Below are 25,494 nucleotides of genomic sequence, written 5' to 3' on the forward strand. Positions count from 1 at the left end.
AATTATTAAGTGTCAGTTGTAGAAAACTAAAAGAGAACATTGTCTCTGCCTTTCTCTTCGCTATAATTATCTGCTTCACCATCAAGTACCTGTTGAGAAAGTTGGCCTGATTGTACATGACTTAAATCCCAGCACTTGGGAGGCAGAAGCAGGTGGATCTCTGAGTTTAAGGCCAGCCTACTTTACAGAGAGAGAGAGAGAGAGAGAGAGAGAGAGAGAGAGAGAGAGAGTGTGAGTGTTCCTGGATAGCCATAGTTACACAGAGAACCCCCATCTTCAAGCAACAACAAAACAAAACAAAACAAAACAAAACAAAAGACTATCAACCAGGCATGGTGGCACATGCCTTTAATCCCAGCACTCAGGAGGCAGAGGCAGGCAGATCACTGTGAGTTCAAGGCCAGCCTGGTCTACAAAGCAAGTCTAGGACAGCCAAGGCTACACAGAGAAACCTTGTCTTAAAAAAAAAAAAAGAAGAAGAAGACGAACATCAAATCATTACCCATCCATTCATTTCTCCATATTTGTCTGCCCTTTTCCTACTTCTCCATATCCCCATACATTCCTTATGCATGGCTACAACCAGCCACCCAGCCACGTAACCACTTACCTACCCATGTACCCACCCATTCACCCCTCACCAATTCCTGCGCCCCCATACGGGACTTTTTTCCTCCTTGAGACAAGGTCTCACTGTGTGGCTGAGGATGCCCCTGAGCTTCTGGTCCTCTGGCCTCCACTCCCCAAGGGCAGGGATGACAGGCATGTGCCGCTGTGCTGGTTTTAGTTGGTTCTGGGATCAAATCCACAGCTTCACACACACTAGGTAAGCATGTTACCAAATGAGCTACATCTCCAGCCCCCCAAACCCTCCTTCACACACCAACCACTCACCCATCTTGACATCCACCCATTCATCTCCCAACAGCCCATCTACCCACCCACGCTGGGACATTCTAGACTTTGTATTGAGGACTCAGTGGTGAGCAAGATAGACGTTACTGGCCTCGGGAAGCTTACAACCTCCTGGCTAGACATACAAGAATGACTGCATAAACTAAATGCCACCCATCCACACACCCACCTGTCCACTCACCGATTCATCAAATGACATCAAACAAGTGTCAATCAAGCACCCACTTTACCCATTAACTGCAAAGGTGCTCCCTCGCCAGGGCCACATTGCTGGAGAGATGGGGATTTCTCTGACTCTCCACCTGAATTTCTTTTTTCCCTTCCCTTTTCTCTACCCTGATTCAGACACTTTACAACTCCATCAAGAACGAAAAGCTGGAATGGGCCATGTAAGTAGTGATCAAGGGTGTGGGTGTGACACTGGTTATCAGGAGAGGGAGATGCTGGGCATGCAGACCTCTCTCCATGGTGCTGATTTGTCCTAGGCCAGGCCCCTGACAACACCTACCCAGCTGGCCAACACCCTTATGTGTTCATTTTCTGACTTGATTACAAGTTTGCAGTGTTTACACTTATGCGGAATAGATTCAACCATGAATTTAGTTCTAGGAGTGTCCCTCTCTGTTTTGTTTTGTTTTGTTTTGTTTTTTTCTGAACTGAGGATATTGATGAGTTCCCACTCCATGGTGGCATTTTTCCCTTTTGGGAAGCAGCCATGCAGGAGGCACAGGTCCCCTTCACCAGCAGTGTGAAGACATTTGGGTGGTGGCTGCTTTTGGCAGTGTGAACAGCCATCTGCAGAGAGGGGTGGAGGTATTGCTGCTTGGTGAGGCTGTGAGAGGCTTCGGGCAGGGGTGGGGCCATGGCTGAGCTCCCCAGGGAAGGCTGTGCCTTTGGGTTCATGCGGAGGCCCACACCTCAGGGACTCTAATCCTGCTGGGAAGAGCTAGCACCTCTCTACCAGGGTTCTGATGGTCGGCCTTGCCCCATTGTTATGCTATTTCTCGCATGCTGGCAAGGTCTGTGCAACAGCTCCCATCCACAGAGGCCTGGTATTCCTTGTGCTCCTTGGGCTGGAGAGGAGAAGGGAGATTGGGGGAAGGAGACTTGGAAATAAGAAAGTCTCCAACTCTGTGTTAAAGGTGAAAATTAGCGTAGAGACCCTCAATCAAAGAGCAGACATCAAAGGTCAGGAACTGAAGGTGAAGGAGAAGGATCAGAGCCCTGGAACTGCATTCTAGAGTCTTTTGTCTCCAACCGTGATGCTGGTGGGAAGGGCTGTGGCAAGGGGTCTGTGGGGTGGGGGTGGCAAGGCCTCTCTGGAGGTGGCTCTCAGGCTTGGTACCTTCCTAGTGATGAGGATGAACTGAGAAAATCCCTGTCTGAGCTGGTGGATGACAAGTTTGGGACAGGCACAAAGAAGGTGACTCGGATCTTGGATGGTGGCAATCCATTCCTGGATGTCCCGCAGGCTCTCAGTGCTACCACCTACAAGCATGGTGTGCTGACCCGGAAGACTCATGCTGACATGGATGGCAAGAGGAGTGGGTGTCGGCCTGGGGAAGGGGCCGGGGAGGGATGAGGGTGTAGGGGGGTAACCCACCCTTGGTCACTCCTCTGGGGATGCATGTATACCTGGACGTGCAGGGGGTGGCAGGGTAGGAGTTACTGAAGCAGAAGGTTGCAGCCACACTACCTGTGCCCCCTTCTCAGCACCCCGTGGGAGGCGTGGCTGGAAGAAATTCTACGCAGTGCTCAAAGGGACCATCCTGTACCTGCAGAAGGTGAGAGGGAAACTGCTTCAGAGCCCTTGTGTAGACAAGGCTCACTCATTCTTATCCAGCCCCTGCTTGTGGTACTCAACTCAAGGCCTTCTGGGCAGGACTGGGACCTAAAGAGGAGCCAGGACCCTCCTCTTCTTCCTCCTCTTCTCCTCCTCCTTCTTCTCTTTCTCCTCCTCTTCCTCCCCCACTCCCATTCTCCTTCTTCCCCCAAGACATGGCTACTCTGTGTAGCCCTGGCTGTTCTGGGCTCGCTTTGTAGACCAGGCTGTCCTCGAACTCACAGAGATCTGCCTGCCTCTGCAGATTACAGGTGTGAGCCACCGTACTTAACTGCTAGGGCCTTCTTCTGTTAACAATCTTTCCTGGACTCACTTGGCAGTTTTGAAGGTTTTGGGCAAGAGACTCTGAAACTAATGCCAAGTGTATTAGTGTTAGGCCTTGGGGATAGACCAGGATGTGAGAGGAAGGTACCTGCAGTGATTCTTGTTGGGGTCTAGGAGGGTGGGGGTAACACAGAGGAGAGTGAGAGGGATGGAGGGAGGGAGGGAAGTGACAGTGGAATGTGTGGGGCAGTGAGCTGCAGCCCAGAGTGACACAGCATACCCCACTCAGGATGAATACAGGCCTGACAAGGCTCTGTCCGAGGGTGACCTGAAGAACGCCATCCGTGTGCATCATGCCCTGGCCACCACAGCTTCTGACTACAGCAAGAAGTCCAACGTGCTCAAGTTGAAGACAGCAGACTGGAGGGTCTTCCTCTTCCAGGCACCGTGAGTAGAATCAGAGGCCCCAAGTTGCCACAGCCTGCAGCATCGGTCCTGCAAGCTCCTGCAAGCCTGGTCTCAGGATAGCTACCCCAGCTTGACAGCGCAAAATAAACCTGCAGGGGTTGCAGGGGCACCCTGAAGTCCTGAAGGTCAGGCTCACTGACTGAGGCTCAGCTTTGATAGAAACTCAGAGGTTAGGTGGGAAGGCCTCCTGCTGGGCCCCACCCTGTCTTTTGTGACTAGAGGCGGGTAGGACGTGTGGGGAGGGCTGGCGGTCCTATCTGAGAAGCGGGAGTCCTTTTATGTCCTCTTTTGCCCCCAGGAGCAAGGAAGAGATGCTGTCCTGGATCCTGAGGATCAACCTGGTAGCTGCCATTTTCTCAGCACCCGCCTTCCCAGCAGCCGTCAGCTCCATGAAGAAGTTTTGTCGGCCCCTGCTGCCCTCCTGTACCACTCGCCTCTGCCAGGTACAAGCTCCTGGGGTTAGGCTGCTGGCCTCAGCTTAGCTCATCCTCTGAGTCACGTGACTCTGGCCTGAGGGGCCCTAGGGAAGGAGAGATACTTTTGCTCATTCTACCACCCCACCCTCACCCACAGGTGGGAAGATGGAGACACCCCCCTAACCCCCCTCCCAGCACACAGAGGCCTGACAGTACTGTGATGGATGGCAGTGCAGCTGTATGGGTGTGACTATAGGTCTGTGGCATGAATTTGAGACGCTGAATGCGTCATAGGGACAGGTGAGACTTGGCTGACTGCTGTCCAGTGCTCTATTTGGTTGCTCAAAGGTTTATTTATTTATTTTGCATGTGTGTGCGTTCATGTATGTGGGTGCGCATGTGTGTGCGCACATGGGGTAAGTATCACGTGTGCATATGCATGTGTGCATGTGTATGTCCACACATGTGTATAGGTCACATTCTGGTTAACACGACCTTTGGTTTTATTGATTTTCTTATAAATGACAGTTTCATTTTTCATCTTTCAAAATTTATGCGTGTGTATGTGTATGTGTGTGTTCCTCGCGCGAGCTTATGTGCAGCACATGTGTGCAGGTGCCCACAGAGGGCAGAAGAAGGCATCAAATTCCCTGGAACTGGAGTAACAGGCAGTTATGAGCCACCCCGGTATGGGTGCTGGGAACTGAACCGGGTTCCTCTGGAAGAGCAGTAAATGCTCTTAACTGCTGAGCTGTCTCTTCAGCACCCATAACACACACACATTCTCTCTCTCTCTCTCTCTCTCTCTCTCTCTCTCTCTCTCTCTCTCTCTCTCTTTGGTTTTTCGAGACAGCTTTTCTCTGTGTAGTCTTGGCTGTCCTGGACTTGTTTTGTAGACCAGGCTGGCCTCCAACTCACAGTGATCCATCTGCCTCTGCCTCCCGGAGTGCTGAGATTAAAGGCGCGCGCCACCACCGTCTGGCCCATAATTCATTCTTTATACATGCTATACTTCCTCTATCCATTCATCTGTTGATGAATGTTGACACCCAGGCTGACATTGTCACTTGGCTATTGTGAACAGTACTACAAGAAACACAAGTGTGAAGGTGTCACTGTGGTATGCCGACTTGGGTTCCTTTGGGTGTGTACCCAGGAGTGGTACAGCTGGGGCATGTGGGAGTTCCATTTTAAACCTTTATTTATTTTTCTGTGTATGATGTGTTGGGGATGGGGCACACACGGCATATGTGGATGTCAGAGGACAACTTTGTGGAGTCTGTTCTCTCCTCTACCTTTATGTGGGGTCTGGGGTCTACTTCAGGTCATAAGGCTTGCTCAGCAAGCACTTTGCCCACTGAGCCGTCTCTGTGGCTCCTCTATTCTTAGTTTTTGATGAGCTTCCATCCATAGTAATTTCCATAGCAAATGTATTAATTTACAGCTCCGCCCACAGTGTGTAAGGTTTCCATTTCCCCCAGTCTTCACAAGCATTGTTTTCCACTTTTCCCATAAAACATTTTTTGAGACTTCACTTGTTTTTATTTTATGTGTCTGAGCGTTTTGTCTGCGTGTATGTCTGAGCACTGTGCATGTGCCTGGTTCCTGCCGAGGCCAGATGAGGGCATAGGACCTCCTACAACTGGAGACACAGATGACGGTGAGCCTCCATGTAGGTGCTAGGAATTGAACCCAGACCCTCTGGCAGAGAAGTCAGTGCTCTTAACCACTGATCCATCTTTCCAGTTCCTATTTTTCACTTTTTAGAAACAGTCCAGTGTTGACATTTGTCTTAGTCAGGGTTATTAACGATGAGATGAGACACCATGACCAAAAGCAGCTCACAGTTCCATGTAACAGTTCACAATCAAAAGCAGTGAGGGCAGGAACTCACACGGGGCGGGGACCTGCTGGAGGCAGGAGCTGATGCAGAGGCCATGGAAGGGTGATGCTTATTTGCTTACTCCCCATGGTTTGCTCAGACTGCTTTCTTTCATTCTGTTTTGTTTTGTTTTTTTTTAAAGACAGGGTTTCTCTGTGTAGCCTTGGCTGTCCTAGACTTGCTTTGTAGACCAGGCTGGCCACAAACTCACAGAGATCCACCTGCCTCTGCCTCCCAGAATTCTGGGATTACAGGTGTGCATCACCATGTCCAGATTCATCCTGCTTTTTTAAAAAGGTGTTTATCTTCTATTTATTTATTTATTTGTTTATTATACAGTGTATACTTGCACACCAGAAGAAGGCACTAGATCTCATTCTAGATGCTTGTGAGCCATCGTGTGGTTGCTGGGAATTGAACTCAGGACCTCTGGAAGAGCAGACAGTGCTCTTAACCTCTGAACCATCTCTCCAGCTCTTCAGCCTGCTTTTTTTTTTTTTTTTTTTTTTATAGAGGCCAGAACCACCAGTCCAGGGATGGTACCATGCACAATGGCCCTCCCCCATCAATCACTAATTAAGAAAATGCCTTACAGGCCTGCCTGTAAGACCTGATCTTATGGAGACATTTTTAAAAATTGAGATTTCCTCTTCTTGGATAATTTTAGCTTATGTCACATTTACATAAAACTATCCAGCACAATTGACTCCTTGTCAATTTAACACACAAGCACATCACCATTAAGCTAAAACCTTTTGTTTCTTATTCATCCCTAAGATTTCACATTAAAAAAAAAAAAAAAAATATATATATATATATATATATATATATATATATATATATATATATATATATATATATATATATATAACTTTTACAATTCCAGTCTTTACAAATTCAAACATAAGCTGGGTGTGGTGGTGCACACCTTTAATCCCAGCACTTGGGAGGCAGAGGCAGATTTTTCTCTGTGAGTTCAAGGCCAGCCTGGTCTACAAAGTGAGTCTAGGACAGCCAAGGCTACAACAGAGAAACCCTGTCTTGAAAAACCAAAACAAACAAACAAACAAACAACCTGAACCAAATTCAACCATATTAAAAATTCAGTCAGTTTTGGTTTTTTGTTTGTTTGTTTTTTGTTTTTGTTTTTTCCAAGAGAGGGTCTCTCTGTGTAGCCTTGGCTGCCCTGGAGCTCACGCTGTAGACCAGGCTGGCTTCAAACTCTTAGAGATCCTCCTGCCTCTGCCTCCTGAGTGTTGGAATTAAAGGCATGTGCTAGCACTGCTCAGCTCTGGAGGTATTTTCTTTGTTTTATGAGACAGGGTTTCTCTATGTAACAGCCCTGGCTGTCCTGGAGTTACTTTGTAGACCAGGCTGGCCTGGAACTCACAGGGAAAAATCTGCCTCTGCATCCCGAGTGCTGGGATTAGAGGCGCGCGCCAGTGCGCTTGGCTCTGGAGGCGGTTTCTTGATTGAGGTTTCCTTCTCTCAGATGACTTTAGCCTGTGACAGATTGATGTAAAACTTTCCAGGACAATACTCTGTTTAAAAAAAAAAAAATCTGTAAGGGCTGGAGAGATGGCTCAGAGGTTAAGAGCACTGACTGCACTTCCAGAGGTCCTGAGTTCAATTCCCAGCAACCACATGGTGGCTCACAACCATCTATAATGTGATCTGGTGCCCTCTTCTGGTGTGCAGGTGTACAAGCAGGCAGAGCACTGTATACATAATAAATAAACAAATATTTTAAAAAATCTTTAAATACTTTAGTTATATTTCTATGAAAATCCCATTTCACTAATACTGCAGATTTTCAGAGTATTTTGGACAGGAAAGGATGAATATTGGACCAGAACTTGAGAACAGAGGGCTGGCAAACCTCAACCTTTATTCTTCAGCCATTGGACCCCTTTTTATTAGGGTCATTGTCTCTCTACAAAGTCTTACGGCATTCAGTGTCTATGTAAACCCCGCTGCTCCCCCGCTGCTCCCCCCCCCACCCCCCGCGGGCATTTGCTCGAATGCAAACATAAAGCTCTTTGTCTCCTGAGCCTGCTGGCCACAGAGGAGGGCTGATATGCCTGTGAGACAGCGGAGGAAAGAGGAAGGTAGACCGAGCATTCATGTCTAGAGCCTGGCTCGGGAGCGTTGAACTTGAGGACTTCGGCCTGCATCGGTTTCCCTTTGGCGAAGCAGCTCCCAGTGTGAGGGGGTTAGGCTCACCTCTGTGACACCCCACATGTCAGACCTCACAGACTCGGACCTTGTTGCAGGAGGAGCAGCTGCGTTCCCATGAGAGTAAGCTGAAGCAGGTGACTGCAGAGCTGGCTGAGCACAGGTGTCACCCACTGGAGCGAGGCCTCAAATCTAAGGAGGCAGAGGAATACCGGCTGAAGGAACACTATCTCACGTTTGAGGTGGGTCTTGGGGGGTGGATCGCAGAGGCCAGAGGAGGAGGCCAGTTCCCATCCACCACTTCTTCTCACTAACGCCAACATGTCAGGGACTCTAGTTTGAAACTTTCTTGTTGGCGGGTGTTGGGGGATGGGGGTGGGTGGGATGGGGGTGAGGGGGGGTGGCACTCTGAGGCAGGTGGAAGCCAGTGTCCTGTGGTCAGTCTTACACAGTCTGGCTGTCAATATTGATCAGTTTTGCCTATGTCTGGAACTGTCCAGGAGCCTTTCACATCTACTCTGCAGTGTGAAAAATAGATGGCAAAAGCTATGATGGACTTGTTTGGGGTGAGGCCTGGCTTCCTTGCCTGGGCTTAGTTCATTTTTACGTCAGTGCTATAAAAGGGTTTGACAGAAAGGTAAACTGAAGCTTAGAGAAGCCAGAACAGTGGCCTCAGGTGACACAGTTAGGAAGAGCAGGGCCCAGGAGCCTAACCAGGAGGTTGGCTGCCACTCTGGCATCGGCATACTCTCCCTTACTTGGCTTAGAGTGGGTGGGGAGGACATGAAATCTGGGAGGCAGAACTTGGGGGGAAAGGGCCTGCTGATGGTGGAGAAGGCCCGAGTCTCAGAGTCAAGGTGCTCAGACACTGCTGGGTCTCCCTCCTAAGTGTTGAGAGCAACTTATAAATAACCTCTCCAAGCGTTTGTGAGCACACTCATTCCTCCATGCCCTTGCCAGCACTGTGCATTGGGAAATGTTTTCAGCTACATCCATCTCACAGCTTTAATAATCGCTGTCTCATTACTATTTTGGTTTAGGTTGTACATTTAATTTAAAAGATTTGTCGAGCCTGGCGGTGGTGTACTTACAGGCCTTTAATCCCAGCACTTGGGAGGCAGAGGCAGGTGGATCACTGTGAGTTGGAGGCCAGCCTGGTCTATAAAGTGAGTCCAGGATAGTCAAGGCCAAACAGAGAAACCCTGTCTTGAAAACCAAAAAAAAAAAAAAAAAAAAAAGATTTGTTTTTATTTATGTGTACCTGTGTACATCTGCCTGTAAAGGGTCAGGTCCCAGAGAGCTAGAGTTACAGGCTGTTGTGAGCCGCCTGCTACGGATGCTGAGAACTGAACTCAGGTCCTAGTCTCGAGCAGCAAGCACTCCTAACTGCCGAGCCATCCCTTTAGCCCCAAATTTTTAACATTTTAATTGTGGAAACACATAGCAAATTGGGCCATCTTGATCGCTTTTAAGTATGTAGCTCAGCAAGCGTTTATCCACATTATTGTACCAATCTCTAGAGTTTGCAATCTCCCCAAATGGAAGTTTTGTGCTCCTTACATATGCTTTCCTTATCCTTCGAAGCACAGATGTTTTAGATATCAATATAGTCCCTATTTGTCCTTTTTTTTTTTTTTTTTTTTATTGCCCATGTCTTTCATGGACATTATTTGGATTTTCAAGTTGTAAAGTAAGGAGCTGGGCATGGTGGGGCATGACTATAATTCCAGTACTCAGGAGGCTGAGGCAGGAGGATTGCTGCAAGTTCAAGGTCAGTCTGGTCTGGATAGTGAGTTTCAGGGATATATAGTAAGACAATGTCATCTCAAAAAAATTGTAGGTGAGGTTTATGTGTACCCCTGCCCATTTTTTGTTTTTTGTTTTTGAATTGTGTGGCCTATTTCCTTTTATTGATCACAAGAGCTCCCTGCATGCCACAGAAGGAAGTGGCTTGTCACTGGTCTTTGAGAGATGGATCTTTCATCCCCATTTGGCTGCATCTCTTTTGACTTTGTTTTTGGCTTTTGCCTACCGTTTCCCCCCAGAAAATCCGTTATGAGACCTATATCCATCTCCTCGCCGTGAAAATCAAAGTGGGCTCAGACGACCTGGAGCGGATTGAGGCTCGGCTGGCTACACTGGAAGGGGATGACCCAGCTCTCCGGAAAACACACTCGAGCCCTGCCCTCAGCCTGGGCCATGGGCCTGTGACTGGCAGCAAAGCTACAGAGGATGCCTCCGCATCTGGTACTTAGCTGGTGTGGCTGTGCAAGGCCCTGGAGGCAGGCAAATGTCCCCAGAGTGGTCAGTGAGCACAATTCCAGCCAGGGGCTGCTTGAACCAAGCTCCAGGCAGGTAACAGGCAACCAGAGGGGTATGGAGAGCCCTGTGGCCAAGGAGACGGAGGCGCCCTTCATGGCGCCGACCTTCCTGCATCCCGGGCCATTTCTGGCCTAGACCCTCTCCTAGCCCTGGCTGCCCTCAAGTCATGGAGCCTTCCTTGCTTTGCAGGACAGACATGCTCTAGGGCTGCCAACCCTGTCACTGTCACTGTCACTGCTGCATTCCCAGGCCCTCTTCTCATTGAACTCCTCCTTCATTTTGTTATTTGTGAGGATGGGTCTGAACTCTGGCTCTCAGCTTGGACACCCACCCTTTCTCCTCTTTCCTCTTGGTTGACCAGCAGCAGGTCTTCAGACCACCAGCAACACCTTCTCCTTTCCTTTTCCCAGCAACCTTTGCAGCTGGCCCAGTTCTCCTGCCTCACGTTGCAATAATCTGGGGCCTAACCTCCACTCAGTGCCAACCTGATTCCACTTATGTGTGTGTCCACCGCTCCTTTTATCCACTGAGGCCTCTCCTGCCTCTTTTTTTTTTTTTATTCATATATATATATATATATAAAGAACTCATTTAAAGAAGGTTTGGGAACTATTACCAACTAGAGGATAAAACTAAATGAAGGAAAAGGCCCATCTTAGAGAGCTCGGCCTGTTAGCGAGGAAGCCGGCTATGGGCCCCTCTGCTGCTCTGACCCTCTGGACAGAATAATGAAGAAGACCCTCCATGATTTTGCCTTTTCCTCCTCCGGCTGACTTGTGATTCACAATCACATTTCCAGTTTATGCTTTCGGACTAAACAGGATATATGTGTGCCACCTCCTCTGTCCCAAGAGTGTCTTGTGGGGTGAATGGCTTGGGAGCACATCTCTGTTTGTTTTGGATCTTCCTGTGAATGCCACCAAAGCCCCTGAGCTCCAGTGGTGGCCTGTGCACAGACCTGCCAGCAGCACCACCCACCAGCAAGCCCAGGCTGGATGGTAGAGTAGGGTTAAGGAAGCTGCCAGTTCATGGTCTTGGGGAGAAGGTGGAGTGACAAGGTTTCGATTATTGATAATCCTTTAATTTTTATAGTGAATTAGAAAGGCTGAGGTTAAGGACACAGCTGAGGGTAGAGATACATGTCTGTCACAGGTTGACATCCTTTAAACCCTGCGTCACTTAAAGCAACAAGGGAGTTGGGGGGATGGCCCTCTTGACACAGCTACCACAAGCCAATCTTTCCTATTGTTTGGCTAACAGCTTGACCTCTGTGGTGACCTAAGCCTTGCAAATAAGCACCTAACATTTAAAGTCCACTCCCATTTGATGCAGGGAGCTGTGAGTATGTGGAGAAGTGTAGTGGGTTTAAATCCAAATTGTTTAAATTGGATTGGCTGAAGTGTGCTTTATAACTGAACCATCTGGCCCCTTTGTTTTGCTCCGGGGAAGCAAATGCTCATTTGAATAAGATCAGAAAGACGGTTTAGAGGGCAGTAAAGAGATCTCAGGTCTTTGTCCAGCTGCCTGAAGGTCCTTTGATTTTTCAGGCCAGTGTCCCACTCTCTGTGTCATGACAGCAGAGGTGCAAGCTCATTAGCCTCAGACACGCGCAATTCCCCAAGCACTAGCTGTGCCTCCCATCAGTAAAGACAGTTTTTAGTTTGCTTCCTTAATTGTATAATTCTTTATTTGTAAATTATATACATGTACTACTGTACTAAAATATTATGTACATTATAAAACATACACAAAAATAGAAATTTAAAAAAAGATGAGATGAAAATAAATCTAAATCAAAGTTCTAATATTTTTTTTTCATGTCTCCTAATAGATCATTATGCTCCTAACCCCAACAATGGCCCCTAACATGCCCAGAAGGACTAGTAAATTCAGGGCCTGACAAAATGCAGTACGTTGTTTGCTCCACCATGAGGTCCTGGGAAGTTGCCCAAGGCTCAGGAACTCCTGGTGACTAACTCTTGACAACAGTTTCGTTCTCTTCAGTGAGGACCAGCCATGTGCCATACATGGTTGCTGTGTGCAAGGGACAGTGGTGACAGGGGCCAGCTCCCTGTATTTACGGGTCTCAGCAGTTATGAGGGAGTTACCCTTGCCACTGAGGACTCTGAGAGGACCTGGAGAAAGACATGAGAAGTGGTAATGCAAAGCCAAGAAAGAACTTGGGGGAACGGGGAAGAGAATTTTGACATAGGAAGCTGCCTGAATGTCCTCAGTGTTCCAGGGGACAGGGTGGAGGAAGGGAAGTTGCTTTAAAGCATCTGCAATGCTTCCTGAAAGGTCACACACTCAACAGCGCCCAAGGCTAAAACGGGAGAGTCAGGGTGAGCCTGGTCAGGCGTGCTCCCAGGTTCCAACCATACCTGTCCTGTACCTGGCTGATACACTGAAGAGAACACTGAAGAACTAGGGTACGTTCTGGCCTCGGACTCTCTTAGAGCGATCTTAGAATCTAGGGCAGATGATGGAGAAACTAAACGGGGTCACGTACAGGTGGATGGGTTCGCTGAGCGGTCACTCAGAGTTAGCTGGGGTCACAGACAGATAGGAGAGTCCATTTGAGGCCTACATGTGGTTTCTGAATGACAGCCTAGAAGGCAGCATCTTAAAGCCCTCACTGAGGTGGAGTGAGGACACTAACCTGGATCGTAATAAGATCAGTGGGTTCACTAAGAGGTCATAGTAGTTAATTTGGGGCCCCCTAGAGATCAGAGATCACACGTGAGGTTCACTGCCCTAAGAAAGCAAGCTGATAGCAGAGGGCTCCAGTGATGTAAAGGCCTGGGTAACATTCAGCCTAGTCATCTGTCTTTCATTTTCCCCCCTTTGTAGTAAATGGCCCCCATCAGCAGTCCATAATGGATAGAATGACTTGCATAAGTTTAGACTTTTCTTAACCACCTCGTCGAGTTTTTGCCACTTTGTGAGTCACCGTTGCAAAGGCACAGGACTCTGTCACTACCGCCATCGAAGTAGCCATCTTGTAGCCATCTGTCGGGAGCAGTGTGGGGTCCATCTGCACTTAACCCCCAACAGCAACCTGCTCAGATTTACAGTCGTTTCATCATCATCTCTCACTAAGCAAACTGTGGCTTGGAGGAGGCACACAGCTGGTGAGGGACAGAGCTGACACTAATTCAGTCCCTATTGTTGGACTACGCTTCTGTGCCTCTCTAGGTCCACGATGGGGCATTCAGGGGTACGCAGAACGTGTGTACACATTCACACCGGCTCACTGGAGAAAAGGCACCAAGTTCTGCCTGGAGTCTTGGTTTCTAGTATTCTAGGTAGCTGGTGAGAAAGACTCTTTACCCTGGCCTCCACTTGCCTCCTCCATGCCTGAGATCAGACCTTCATCAGACCTGCAGGTTTAGACTGGCCCTGGCTCTGAGAGGGTATAAAACTGGGGAAAGAGCAATACCCTGTGGGCTCAGGAGCTGCAGCTGCTGTGGTCCCTTCTGGCAATGAGGGTACCCATTATCCTGTCTTACATGTCCAGACTCTGCCCGTGACGTGGCTGAAGCCCCAAGGGTCATCTTTGCCTCCGCTGCCCCAGTGCCAACCCCACAACCCCTTCCCTCTTCACCCACCTGGGCAGAAAAGTGATACCCGAGTCCAGCTTCCTAGCTCCAGGGCAGGAACTGGGCCAGAGTTCTGAGGCTGAGTTTTAAAGCAGAGCAATTTGCGTCAGCCCCTTGGCTGGGTTCCCCAGCACCCAGAGGGAATACCTTCTAAATGATTTGGAAGGAAGACTTGGAGCAGGTCCTTGGAGCTGGGGCCAGAGGGACTGGAGAGAGGGTCACTTCCGCTCAGGGACTGTCCTGGCCCTCTCCGATCTTTATTCCAGTGCCCATGTGCCTCCTCATGCCAGGTCTTTATTCTGTCTTCCCTCCTCACCTGGGGCTAGGTACACACAGTCAAACAGGAGTTATTTCTGATTTTATTTATAATATAAAAATGTTCAAGTGTCAACAGTCAGGTGTTTGGACATGTCAGGGTTCCCATTTGTTTCTGTTTGGGGTTTGTTTGTTGGTTGGTTGGTTTGAGACAATTGCCTTTTTGACAAATTAGCATTGGATCCAGTTGTGAGGGCTGGGAAGGGCAGGACTGGAAGATGTAAGTCAGGTGGGTTGGGGGGCTGGGCTGTGGGGAGGACATGGCGTTACTTTTATTGCTAAAAGGGGGAATGGAATACACCGTCGGAGTGGCTCTTCTGGGTCCCAGCGTGACCATGCATTCAATGTAAAGAATCTGAAATGCAAAGGACATGCAGGCATAAAATAGAAAAGACGACCTGTAAACGAAGGTGCTGCAGAGGACAGAGGGTGTCCTGGAGGCCCGCAGGGAGGAGGAGCCTTAAGGTTGGGCCCCTGGTAGAGCTGCCCCCTCCCTAGGCCGGGGGCTGGTGGGGAGACAGCCTTCTCTGTCCTCTTTCCCTTAGCAGCTGTGAGGGGCGGGGAGGACCCCTCCCCATCCTAGTTGCTGTAGCAGGGGGCCTGTGTCTCCCCCTGGAAGTAACCGGTCTCAATTCCAGCTCCACGCCTAGGATCCCTGCCCTCTCTGCCCAGGACTCCAGACTCGCCTCGTCATTTTCTTCCTCACAGTACACTACCCTCAGAGCCATTAGAACATCACAGTCTCTCTCTCTCTCTCTCTCTTTTTTTCCCCTTGTCTTTTCTCACCGCCACTCGTCTGGGATCCTAAAAGCGCCCATCCCCACATTGCACCCCAGACGACTCTCCAGGAGCCCCAGATTAGCGTACAGCAAAAGGCACCACAATATAGGTTTCTATTAAAGAGTCAAAAAATTGGCCCATCTCTCTTTTTTTTTTTGTTGTTTCTTTTTTTTTTCCGAAGCTGTAAATCAGGATGTTACATATAAATAGTTTCCCTATAAAAACGTCTTTGCCGTTAGCTAGTATTATAAGACAATTTTTGCTAAAATGAAAATAAAACATTTTGTTATACTTTTTTTCCTTTTATAGAAAATAAAAATATTTTTATTTCTTTGTTCGCTCCTTTTTCCCTCTCCAGTCGGTGGTCTCCGCTCTCCTTGGAGACGTGGGGCGGGCGAGGCGGGGGTTGGGGAGTGCCTAGAGGGGCCCCGAGTCCTGCTTGGCCCTCGTGGGCGGCCCACGGCTGTGTCGGCTGCTGGCGCGCGTGCTGTGGCTGTCCAGGGAGTAGTAAGTCCTGCTGTCGGCCGCCGGACACAGCGGCGGCGAGTCCGAGCGCAGCGCGTCGTGCGCCGCTCGCAGGCCGAGGAAAGGCGTGCTCTCGGCCGCCAGCGCCCCGTCCGCGTCGTCCGCGTCATCGTCCGAGGCCGACGCCGAGCCGCAGCCCGAGCCGCTGCTCAGCGACAGCGAGTCCCGCGCCGCGCGTGCGCGCTGCGCTGCCAACCCGTTGAGGCGCGAGCGCCGCCAGCGCCGCGGCCCCGCCGACGTCCTGCGGGACGCGCCGCGCGTGCGCGGCCGCGGCGGCGGCGGCGGGGGCGCGCACTCCTGCGTGGTCTCGTACTCGTCGTCCTCCGGGATGCGGAAGGGGCTGGCGGGCAGGCTACCCAAGCTGCCGCCCAACGCGCAGGCGCCGCGCCGCGGCCCGGGACCCGCCGCCGAGTAGTAGTAGCTGTCGTAGCTGCGCTGCATGTCCGCGCTGGACCCCGGCCCCGGGCCAGGAGGCGCCGGGTGCCGCAGGAGCGGCTGCTGCTCCGCCAGGCGGTAGCTGATGGGCGCGGCGGGCGGCAGCGACACGGCATGCGCAGAATTGGGCGACGTGATCTCGAAAGTCGGCACCTGCGTGGCCAGCGAGTAGTGGAAGTCCACGGGCGACAGGCGCGCGGGTGTGGTCAGGGCTGACACATACCTGTGGGAGAAGCAGAGGCGTGGGTCGAGGAATCTGGGTGCAGTGACAGTTCACCAGAGATTCCAACAAGACAAGACCCTGACCGTAAGAGTGAGGGCTGTGGCTCTGACCACGTTCAGTCCATGAACCTACCAGCCAGTTCTTATCCGTTAAGCATAGGTAACTAAGTGTTGACTCTAGTTGATGCTGGAGGATTTCAGAAATGTACCAGGGGAGTAACCATAAGAAGTCATTTGCTGTAGGGATGCTCACAGTCCCCGCGGTACGCTCGGCTTGGGGTGTTTTGTGTGTGCCTTCATCTATTCTGTAGGATCTGTGGATGAGGGCCATACTACACACAGGAAAAAAGAGACTCACCCATTTAAGTGCCAAGGACAAATTGACAAGATGTGGTTCCATTCTTTCTGAATCAACTACCTCACGCCCGTTTCACCAAGACACCACTAGGTGTCTCTTCTAGGAGCCTATGATCTCCAGGTCCTTGAAGGCCTAGATTTTGCTAATACCTCCGAGTGTGAATCCTGGGTACCTGTCCCTGGGGTTTGAATCCAGGTTGGGCAGAAAATAGTATGCTTAATTGGAGCCATCATTCAGAGACTCCCTGGATTTGAGCTCACTGACCTTGCAGGGTTAGGGACCGTTTATCCCACAGCTTGGCTTGAGTGAGAGAAATATGCCTTCTTGTATTGAAGCCAAGAGCTGCCCCAGCCCAGGAAGTGACGCTGCTGGGTAGACTCTTCAAGCCAGAGCTGACGGATACCAAGATCACAACTGTCTCTACTCTCCTCACTCCCTTGAAAAGTTCGTGTTTGATAACGTATCCCCAGACGTCCCTTTTGTTCTTCTCAGCCCTCGCTATGATCCATCAGCTTCTACCATTGCCTACTCAGGACGGGCGTCACTCACGTCCATGCCTTTCTTCCAGACTGCACTGCCAGGTGCCTGACCGCTCTCTGGAGCTGCCTTAGACTCCTTTCTAGTTCTTACTGAACTCCCTGTCTGTGTTCCCTTTCCCACATGCAGATCTAGTTAACTGCTAAGTCGTCATCGTCATCAGACCCCACTCCCTCTCTCCTGAAGCACTCTCCAGCCAGGGCGAGGTGTTCTTTCTCTCTGGTCATGCTACCACTTTGGGGGTCGGTCTGTCTTCAACTCTAGGAAATTCCCAAACGACCCCCACCACCATCACCTGAACCAAACCAACCAACCAATCAAAACCTCAGCTCTGCTAAGGAGGCCCTTCCTATTTATCTCTTAAGGCTCCATCTCCCAAGCAAGCAGAAGCCAATGGCCCTTGGTCCATCTCCCCAGCCTGCTTATGGAGCCCCACTGCTCCCCACAGCCCACCTCGTTTCCCTTAAGCATGTTCTTAAGTGCTTCCCCTAGAACCGCTCTCCTAGAAAGCTTTTCTTCCCCATCTCCCTGCCTGTGGTCTTCTTGCCACCTAGTGCCATGGGTCTAACTGATGACAACAGACAGGGATTAGTGAGGCAGAATTCTGTACAGTATCTTGGGCCTTTCCCAGTCCCACGTTGAGTAAGTGTTGTTTCCTCCTGTCTACACTGAAGGGTCACATTTTGAGGTATCTGACCTAGATCATACAGATAGTGCAGCTGGGCCCCCAGAGGAACATGTGGGTGCTTTGTCTGTAGTTGGATGGGGTTTCTCTACCTTGGTGTGGCGTCTGTGCTCTAGCGCTTTTAGAAGCTGCTAAGGATGTCAGTGGTTTGTCCTAGCTTGAGACTCGTCTGGAGTAAGCCAGGAGGGCCATCTCTGGCATGCTTGATCAGCCCAGGCTCGGCATAGAGTCAGTTGAGTCAGAAAGAGGTAGCATTTGGTCGTTGCCGCATTGGAGCCTCTCCTGCCTGTGGCGTGCCCTTCTTCTGCTTTCCTCTCACACACCTAGCTTGCTTAACAGCTGCTGCAAAGCTGATCAGGATGGGGCCTAACTCTCGGGATTCCCCGGCATGGAGTCAGGAAGAAGGGGAGTTCTTCAGTGTGAACATGTGTGCCGTAGAGTGCATCTAGAGGTCAGAGGGCAACTTGTGGGAGTTGGCTCTCTCCTTCCACCCTGTGGGCCCTAGGAAGTAGACGTATATCACCAAGCTTGGTGGGTGAGCTCATTTGCCACTGAGCAATCTTGCCAGCCCCAGGGAAAAGGGAGAATTCCCTGGTTCTTACTTTATCTGCTTTTCAGGATCCCTTGGGCACTGAGACCTAGCTGCTGCTGAGCATTCTGGGCCCATGTCAGTGCCCTTGAAAATGACCTCTTTTCCTACCCTTTGGCCTTCTTGGTTTTGTCTCTGTTGAGATGTGAGGGTCTTTAGGTAATACTGAGAAAGGTAAACCTTGGGTCCTGAGTGTATGGAACAGCCTAGTTTGTCCCCAATGCTCCAGTATGGTTATTAATGTTCCCAGAAGAGACAAACTGTATGGTCACTCTAGCCAGAATCTATCAAGGCAGCTGCAATTCTAACTCCAGGAGACCACTTAACCTTTCTGGGACTTTGTTTGGGTCAGCAGTGCCGTCTTTCTAGCCAACATATGTGTGTGGGTCTATTCAAGGGGCAGAAACTGACCTCTCGCTGTGTGGAGAGTCACGCAGGGAGTCTATGGAGTCATGGTAGGGTGGCATGGCAGCCCTGCGCCGCTCCTCCTGGCTGTAGGCTGCTGCCCTCCGTGCCCGTGCCTCCACACATGCTGGGCTGTTGCACTTGCTGGTGCCCACTGATGACAGCATGATGCCTGACTGGGAATCCGAGGTTAGGCTCTCCGAACGTTCCAGGCTCCACGTGTGGCTCTCATGTCTGGGAAAGCCAGATAGGAGTGAGTTGATAGGTCGGGAAGGGCAGGCTGTTAAAAGTATAGATGTGTGGTCCTGTGGCCACCTTAGCTCACTATCTTCTCCACTCTGAGTTGATGTGGAGTGTTCCAGATGTTCAGCCCTGATAATGGTTGGTGGGCTCTTTCCTTCCCTCCCGTCACCAAGGTCTCCCAGCTGGGACACTTCTACCGTCATGTTCTTTAGCCATTTCTTAGGATCCCAGACTCACTGGCCAATATGCAAGGGCTCTGACTTTTTCATGGATCTCTTCGTGGAAGGAGGGAACAGCCCTGTTATTTTTCCCAGCTGTAGGAACTATTGTGTTTGTGTGGACAGGCTGCCCCAGTACTGGAAAGTCAGGTGGACTAAGATCAGTATGCCAACACATGAGAAAATGCCAACCAGCTCTGGAGGACTGAATGACGAGATACAGGGATTAGCAGGGTTCTATGGGCCCTGACGTTGTTCACCTGTGGCTGGAGGTGGGCGTGGCTGTGGAGCAGTGGTGAGAAGGTGAACAGGAGTGGCTCCCAGAGAATGTGGTCTCAGTTTCCCTCCGGATCACATGGTCTGTGGCTGGCACGTTTTTGGAGATGTACTAGGACGGACAGAAAGTTGGGAGGAGTTAGTGATGGATGCTAGATAGGTTCCCATTCCTAGTAGGGACGGGGGATGACAAGTGATAAGCGCTGTGCTCCAGTTTAAGGGGTGACCCACTGGATGAGATGTGACTTTGATGTTGGGACAGTGATGGACCCAGACAATCAATCCCTGCCCCCCCTCACCCCCACCTCAAAATCCTTCCTTATGGAAATGGGCAGAGTGAAGCCAGATCCCTGGTGAAGTGGTGCCTGGCACACAGAACTGGACCCGCATCCACCCTGGCCCATCCTTGCAGCCACAGAAGATGGCTGTCCAGCAAGAGCTAAGGGGAGGCGGGGCAGGTCTGGGAACACCACTCACATCTGCCATCTGGATCTCCTCAGGGTCCAGCCGAGGGTGGCTGGGCCCATTGGCCAGGCTTCGGTTCTGGTGGGCTGGGCACATGTTCTGCCGGAGATGGTGATGCATCTGCCTCCGCTGTTTCCTGCACAGGGGAAGGATAGGTGAGGCTAGCGCGGCTCCCCTAAAGGTGACATTCCCTGGCTATCTCCCATCGCTCTGTACTGTGTGACCTTGGGCAAGTTCTGGAAGTTCATGAGGATGTTTCACTTCCTCCATCTGTAGTGTAGGGCCCCTTACCATCCCAAAGACCACTGAGCATAGAAAGCCCACAAAGGCTGTCAGACTGTGCTAGCCCCTCCCTCCCTCATTCACTTGGTTAGTGTTTATTGGGTTTTTTTTTTTACTGGTTCCAGACACTGCTTTGGAACGGATGAGGTAAACATGGTCCATGTCTCATGCAGCCTGGGGGCCAGTAGGGGAGGCAGAGAGTAAATAAATACACAAGTAAGTGAACCAGACACTTTCAGTAAAGTTTTACAAAGAAAATATAACAGAATGCTATGATTCGGGAGCTGGGCCCGTGGGACTCCTGTACACTGACACATAATAAATGCTCAGTAAATTATTTTATCATATACAACTGTAATTATATCACTCCTATGGCTCAAATTATTCCCTGGCTTTCAGCACCCCATTTTTCTCTCCAGGCTTGCCTCCTGCTGCCTCACTCCACTTAGCTTGCTGCTTCCTGGGATAGCTTGCGTCCGATCCTGTTCTGCCCTGCACTCTGGCCTCTCCCCCCATTAGGAACTAACCTGATTGCTGCTCCCCAGAGAAAGCCCTTCTGTCCCCCCCCTTCCCCCAGCTGTGGATAGGTGCTTCAAAAATGTGTCTTATGAAGCTGGGCGTGGTGGCACACGCCTGTAATCCTAGCACTCTGGGAGGCAGAGGCAGGTGGTTGTGAGTTCGAGGCCAGCCTGGTCTACAAAGGGAGTCCAGGACATCCAGCCAAGGTTATACAGAGAAATCCTGTCTTGAAAAACCAAATAGATATATAAATAAATAATCTTGTGGCCAAAAGTAGTGTAGGCAGGGAGGGCTCTGTGGATTACAGGATAGTCAGGGCTATATAGTGAGGCCTTGCCTCAAACAAAACCAAACAACCCCAAACCAAACATGCTCTGGGACCACTTGCTTGTGTTGTTAGTCATGTGCCTAGTCATGTGCTGGTCATGTACTGGTCATATGCTGATCATGGCTGGGCCTAGTGTCAGTACCACTGATGAGGACTTCTTGTCCTCAGTAATGAGTAAATGCTGTGGGGGTCAGAACAGGTGGCTTCATGGACTCAAGTTTCTTGGGCCCAGTCCGTACCCCTCCTTACTTCCCAGCCTTCCTGATTCTGGTCCCATCCAAGATGAGGTCATTAGGACCTTAGATCCCATCTGTAGGACAGCAGAGGTCCAGGCCCAGAGACTCGGTCTCTGAAGTGGTGGTTCTGCCTAGGCCCACTTTCCAGATCTAAACAAATGTCACAGAACCCGACCCTACAGCCGTCACTGGCTCCGTACTATCTGAAGCTTGGCGTCAAGGGTTTATGGAACCATCTGCATCCCACACGTCTTTAGCTTCTGTTCAATCTTTCTGACCCTGGCCCTTCACTCTTAGTGGTCTAGGCTGCCCTCTCTGCCTTGTCTTACATTTTGCCCTTTTCTAGATAACCTTTACAGCTTCTCCAACTTCTGCCCTGCCCGGAGATAGTTTGATCTCTTCTCTGTTCTCTTTTGCAGTCCTTGCACTGTGGGCATGCAGAGTACCATTGAGGCACCCGTTTGTTCTGAGAACGCAGCCTTTTCTGAATAGCTTCTTTCTTTCCACAATGGCCCACGGCCTCTCATCCTCCAGCATACACACCCCCATCTACTCCAAAGGATCCTGTAGAGGGCAGCTGGGAGCTCCAGTGAGGCCACTGTAATGTCCTTTAAGGTGCACACCCTGCTCATCACCCATGAAGACGTGGAGAAGGCCTTGATTAGCTCAAGGTCCTCTGGGACATGGCAGAGTTGGGCTTGAACCAAGACTTTCCCTGTGGCTGTCCCTTGGTGTCACAGCTGCAGAGGCCCTGAGACTTCAGGAAGCCATAGGTGCTCATGCTGGGCATAGTGTGTACAGAGGGAGGACGTGTATTCTCACAAAAACACATCGTAGGCCATCTTCCTGGCTTGGCCTGTTCTTGGCTCGAGCATGTAACACTCACTTGGTCTTGCAGTAGGCGACCACACAGACGATGCCCACGACCAGCAGAGCCACACAGATGCCGGTAATCGTCAGGACCCTTTTCTGGTACAGCTCCTCAGCCTCTGCAGGGGCAGAGCAGGAACAGAGCCCGTGGAGATGCTTGAACATAATAACCTCCCTATTCCCACGCTGTGGGCTCCCTCAGCACAGCATCTGTCCCCTCCTTCCATCCCTTCCCCTTGCCAGCTCTGACTGCCTTTGCCTCCCTCCCCTCAGACCCCTACACCTCCCCAAACCCTACAACCTGCCCAATGCACATAAGTGGAAAATGCAGGAGATGGGAGGGGATGGATGGAGTAGGGGTGACGTTTCAAGGCCACAGTAGAGCAGAGGCAACACCTTAACCAGCACCCCTGCCCTGCTCCACGGTGGCCCACCAGAGAGTCATCCACGACAGTGAACAGAGATCTAGGGCAAAGGCCTTTTTCAGGCACCCCAGCTTCACTAAGAAGGCCCAGTGACAGGATATCAGATACAAATTTAGGAGGGATGCTAGGCCAGGAGCAGGGACATAACAGACTGAGTCTAGAGGCCTTCCTCCATTCCCACAGCCTGGTCAGGGTAGTGCCTTGGCTTACTGCACCTTGTCTGCTGGTGAAAAGCCTACCCATGGCAGTTAGGGATGTCCTTGTCCACAAGGAACAGAACAGGTCCCCACCTTTACTAACAAGCTTGGTGAGGCTGGGCTCAATTGCCCTGTCTACTCGCTGTGCCTGGTATGGCCATCTCTGCCCCTCTAAAACAGAAAGCCAGGAGGAAGACAAAGAAAAGGTGACAGCACTAGCTACAGCCAAGGCCATATCTCAGAGAGCCCACCCCACTCACACCTGCTGCCTGGCACCACCACCTTCTCCTGCTCCTAGCTCAGTGATAAGTAGAGGCGAACCCTCTACAATTGGCAGAGCTCTGAGAAATGTCCCTGATCCTTCAGGTTTTGCTCACTTCCTGTGTACACCAGCAACCTCAGAGCCACAAACCTCATATACCCAAAGCTATGGCTTCTGGAGTCATTAACATGCTTTTCATACAGACACCCATGCACATGGACCTGAGCACACAGCTGACCACGTGCTCCTGGAATGGGTGTACCTGCGTGTTCAAACATACTGAGTTACAGGCAGAGTTGTTACTGCTCTGTCCCACTGGGCCTTACCCCGTTTATCTACCAGTTCTCCCCAGGAAGTATCTCTGTCACTTCTTGGAGACCATTCTGGTCGTGATTACAAACAGCTTCCTCATTACCAAGTCCTGTGGCACTTGACACCTCCTTTCCAGGCATGGTACCCTAGAACTTTGGTGGTGGGCGGCCCCTCTGTGGGTTGACCTTTCAGCCAGAGCTGCTCCCTTCTCTTAACCTCCAAAGGAGTCTGGGCCTCCCAGGCCTCTTTCTTTCCTGTGCCCTTTCTTGGTATCATCAATATCTAGACAGACTTTCAGCCAGGCAGGTATGCATTCTCCATTTCTGTCTCCTGCTCTTGGATCAACACCCATGAGCCATAGCTGGCCAGCCTACAGTGTAGCTGAACCATGCCAGCTCCTGCCACACCTGCTTGTCCATATCAGCGAAGCTTCTCTTCCCGTCACACCCTTGCTTCCTACTTCCCTGGTCTATCCAAAAGTCATCACAGCTCTGATTTCCACTGCTGTCCCTGTAGTCCAGGAAGGGGGGCCCCCCTCAACTGGAGACATCCGCCCTCTCATGGGCCTTTCTGTTGCCACTTCCAGCCCTGACTCATCCCCACGCTCCACAGATGCCAGTGACCATGCAGCTCATTCTAGTCTGATGCTTAGGAACACACAGTGTCTTCTCATCGCAAGCCTGAAAACCAAGAGCTTCCTGTACCTTCCAGGCCCCTGATCACCCAGTTTCACATTCCATTTGGATCTTGTCCATGACCTGTTGTGCTTGGAGCCAGCAGCAGCATCTCTGTCCACCGAATAAGGCAAGCCTGTGTGCGTTGTGTCCCTTGCCTTCAATTTTCTCCCCCAGTTGTTTGGAGGGCTGGCTACCAGAAGCACCACGTGGGACAAACCATTTCTTGATTGTTAGTCACAGTAGCTCTCTACAGCAGCCAAGCTAACCCCTGAGCTCACTTTCCTTTCCTTCCTTCCTTCCTTCCTTCCTTCCTTCTTTCATTCCTTCCTGTATCACTCGTCAACAGTGTTTGCCATTTGTTGCTGACTCCTCCATGAACGCAGTTCCAGGAGGGTGGGGATGCTATGTGTGGTAGGCTCTGGTGTTGAGCAGATACTTATTTGAGTAGGCAAGTGATTGCATCCCCTCCCCCTCCCCGCCAAGACAGACACACACCCACAGTCACTTCCATGTGCTGGCAGTTTCAACCCCAAGTGCTCTGAGCTTAACACAAACACGTTCCACAGCCTTTCTGTATTCATGAGTCCTGCCCTGAGACACCTGCTAGCTAGACATTCCAGTTCCTCCATCCACACATACCTGCAGATTCATTCCTGTGCCTGCCTCCAAAATCCCAGCCTCCACCCTCCTCTCCACTCAATATAGCCTGAGACTCAGACAGACACTCACATGCAGACTTGGTGTTTTGCCTTCTACTGAGAGCAACCGATGGGGACTAGCGTCTCCCCAGGGCTGCCATGAAAAAGCCTTTCTGAACCACGTCTGGTGCTCCCCCTACCCCCACAGCATTTTCATGACCCCTGCGCCGGATGCTTGTGGTGCTAAGCTTCATCTGGATCCTTGGGGCTAGGTTGGAGTCACCCTGCACCAAGCCAGAGAGCTTAAAATGCTAATCCTCAAAGTATCTTCCAGACAGATAGACAGGAATGTCTCTTCTAAAGGTCAAAGGGCAGTGTTTGTGGCTCTGTGAGGGAATCACACATACGTTTCTGGGAGGCAGGGGAAGGGTAGGTGCAGATTAGCTCCTTAGCGGTTCTGCCCACAGATACACACATACTGCATGCCACTGTAGGGACAGATCATGAAGAGAGTGAAAGTCTCAAGCAGATGGCAGAGCCTGGCAGACAGACGCAATGCAGGGACAGAAGCAAATGGGAAGTTGTCAGCTTCCAGCCTCGTGCAGAACGTGAAGCAGTGGACTCGGGAAGGAAAGAGGATCAAGGTGAGATGGGAAAAGTGGCCTCTCTGCATAGCTCCCCAAACCAGGCTTCTGTGGTCTGCAGACAGCAGCCCTTCAAGCAGCCATGTCTGGCTTGGTTACTGAATGGCCGTACAGCTTGGGATGGCTAGTCCCTGCAGGTTCCTCCCCTGCAGGCGGTGCTAACTGAG

General features: G+C 50.8%; 2 protein-coding genes across 4 annotated transcripts in view; one reads left to right on the forward strand and one right to left on the reverse strand.

Annotated features, from left to right (window-relative positions):
• The window catches only part of Psd2 (pleckstrin and Sec7 domain containing 2), a 49,057-nt gene extending 38,833 nt beyond the window's left edge, over positions 1–10,224 (forward strand). Inside the window, exons 9-15 of the mRNA XM_051163372.1 lie at positions 1,261–1,304; positions 2,269–2,459; positions 2,629–2,699; positions 3,312–3,469; positions 3,789–3,933; positions 8,062–8,205; positions 10,009–10,224. Coding sequence (XP_051019329.1) covers positions 1,261–1,304; positions 2,269–2,459; positions 2,629–2,699; positions 3,312–3,469; positions 3,789–3,933; positions 8,062–8,205; positions 10,009–10,218 — 963 coding nt within the window. The 3' untranslated portion in view covers positions 10,219–10,224. The remainder of the gene's footprint in view (positions 1–1,260; positions 1,305–2,268; positions 2,460–2,628; positions 2,700–3,311; positions 3,470–3,788; positions 3,934–8,061; positions 8,206–10,008) is intronic.
• Positions 10,225–14,966: 4,742 nt separating this feature from the next.
• Nrg2 (neuregulin 2) overlaps positions 14,967–25,494 on the reverse strand; it is a 181,784-nt gene continuing 171,256 nt past the window's right edge. For all 3 annotated transcript variants that reach the window (XM_051163187.1, XM_051163185.1, XM_051163186.1), the window contains 5 exons: positions 22,189–22,291; positions 19,950–20,073; positions 19,457–19,584; positions 18,742–18,969; positions 14,967–16,162 (listed from right to left, as the gene is read on the reverse strand). In XM_051163187.1, coding sequence (XP_051019144.1) covers positions 15,397–16,162; positions 18,742–18,969; positions 19,457–19,584; positions 19,950–20,073; positions 22,189–22,291 — 1,349 coding nt within the window. In that variant the 3' untranslated portion in view covers positions 14,967–15,396. The remainder of the gene's footprint in view (positions 16,163–18,741; positions 18,970–19,456; positions 19,585–19,949; positions 20,074–22,188; positions 22,292–25,494) is intronic.

This window comes from Acomys russatus, chromosome 20 (genome assembly GCF_903995435.1).
Source record: "Acomys russatus chromosome 20, mAcoRus1.1, whole genome shotgun sequence".
Classification (NCBI taxonomy): Eukaryota; Metazoa; Chordata; class Mammalia; order Rodentia; family Muridae; genus Acomys; species Acomys russatus.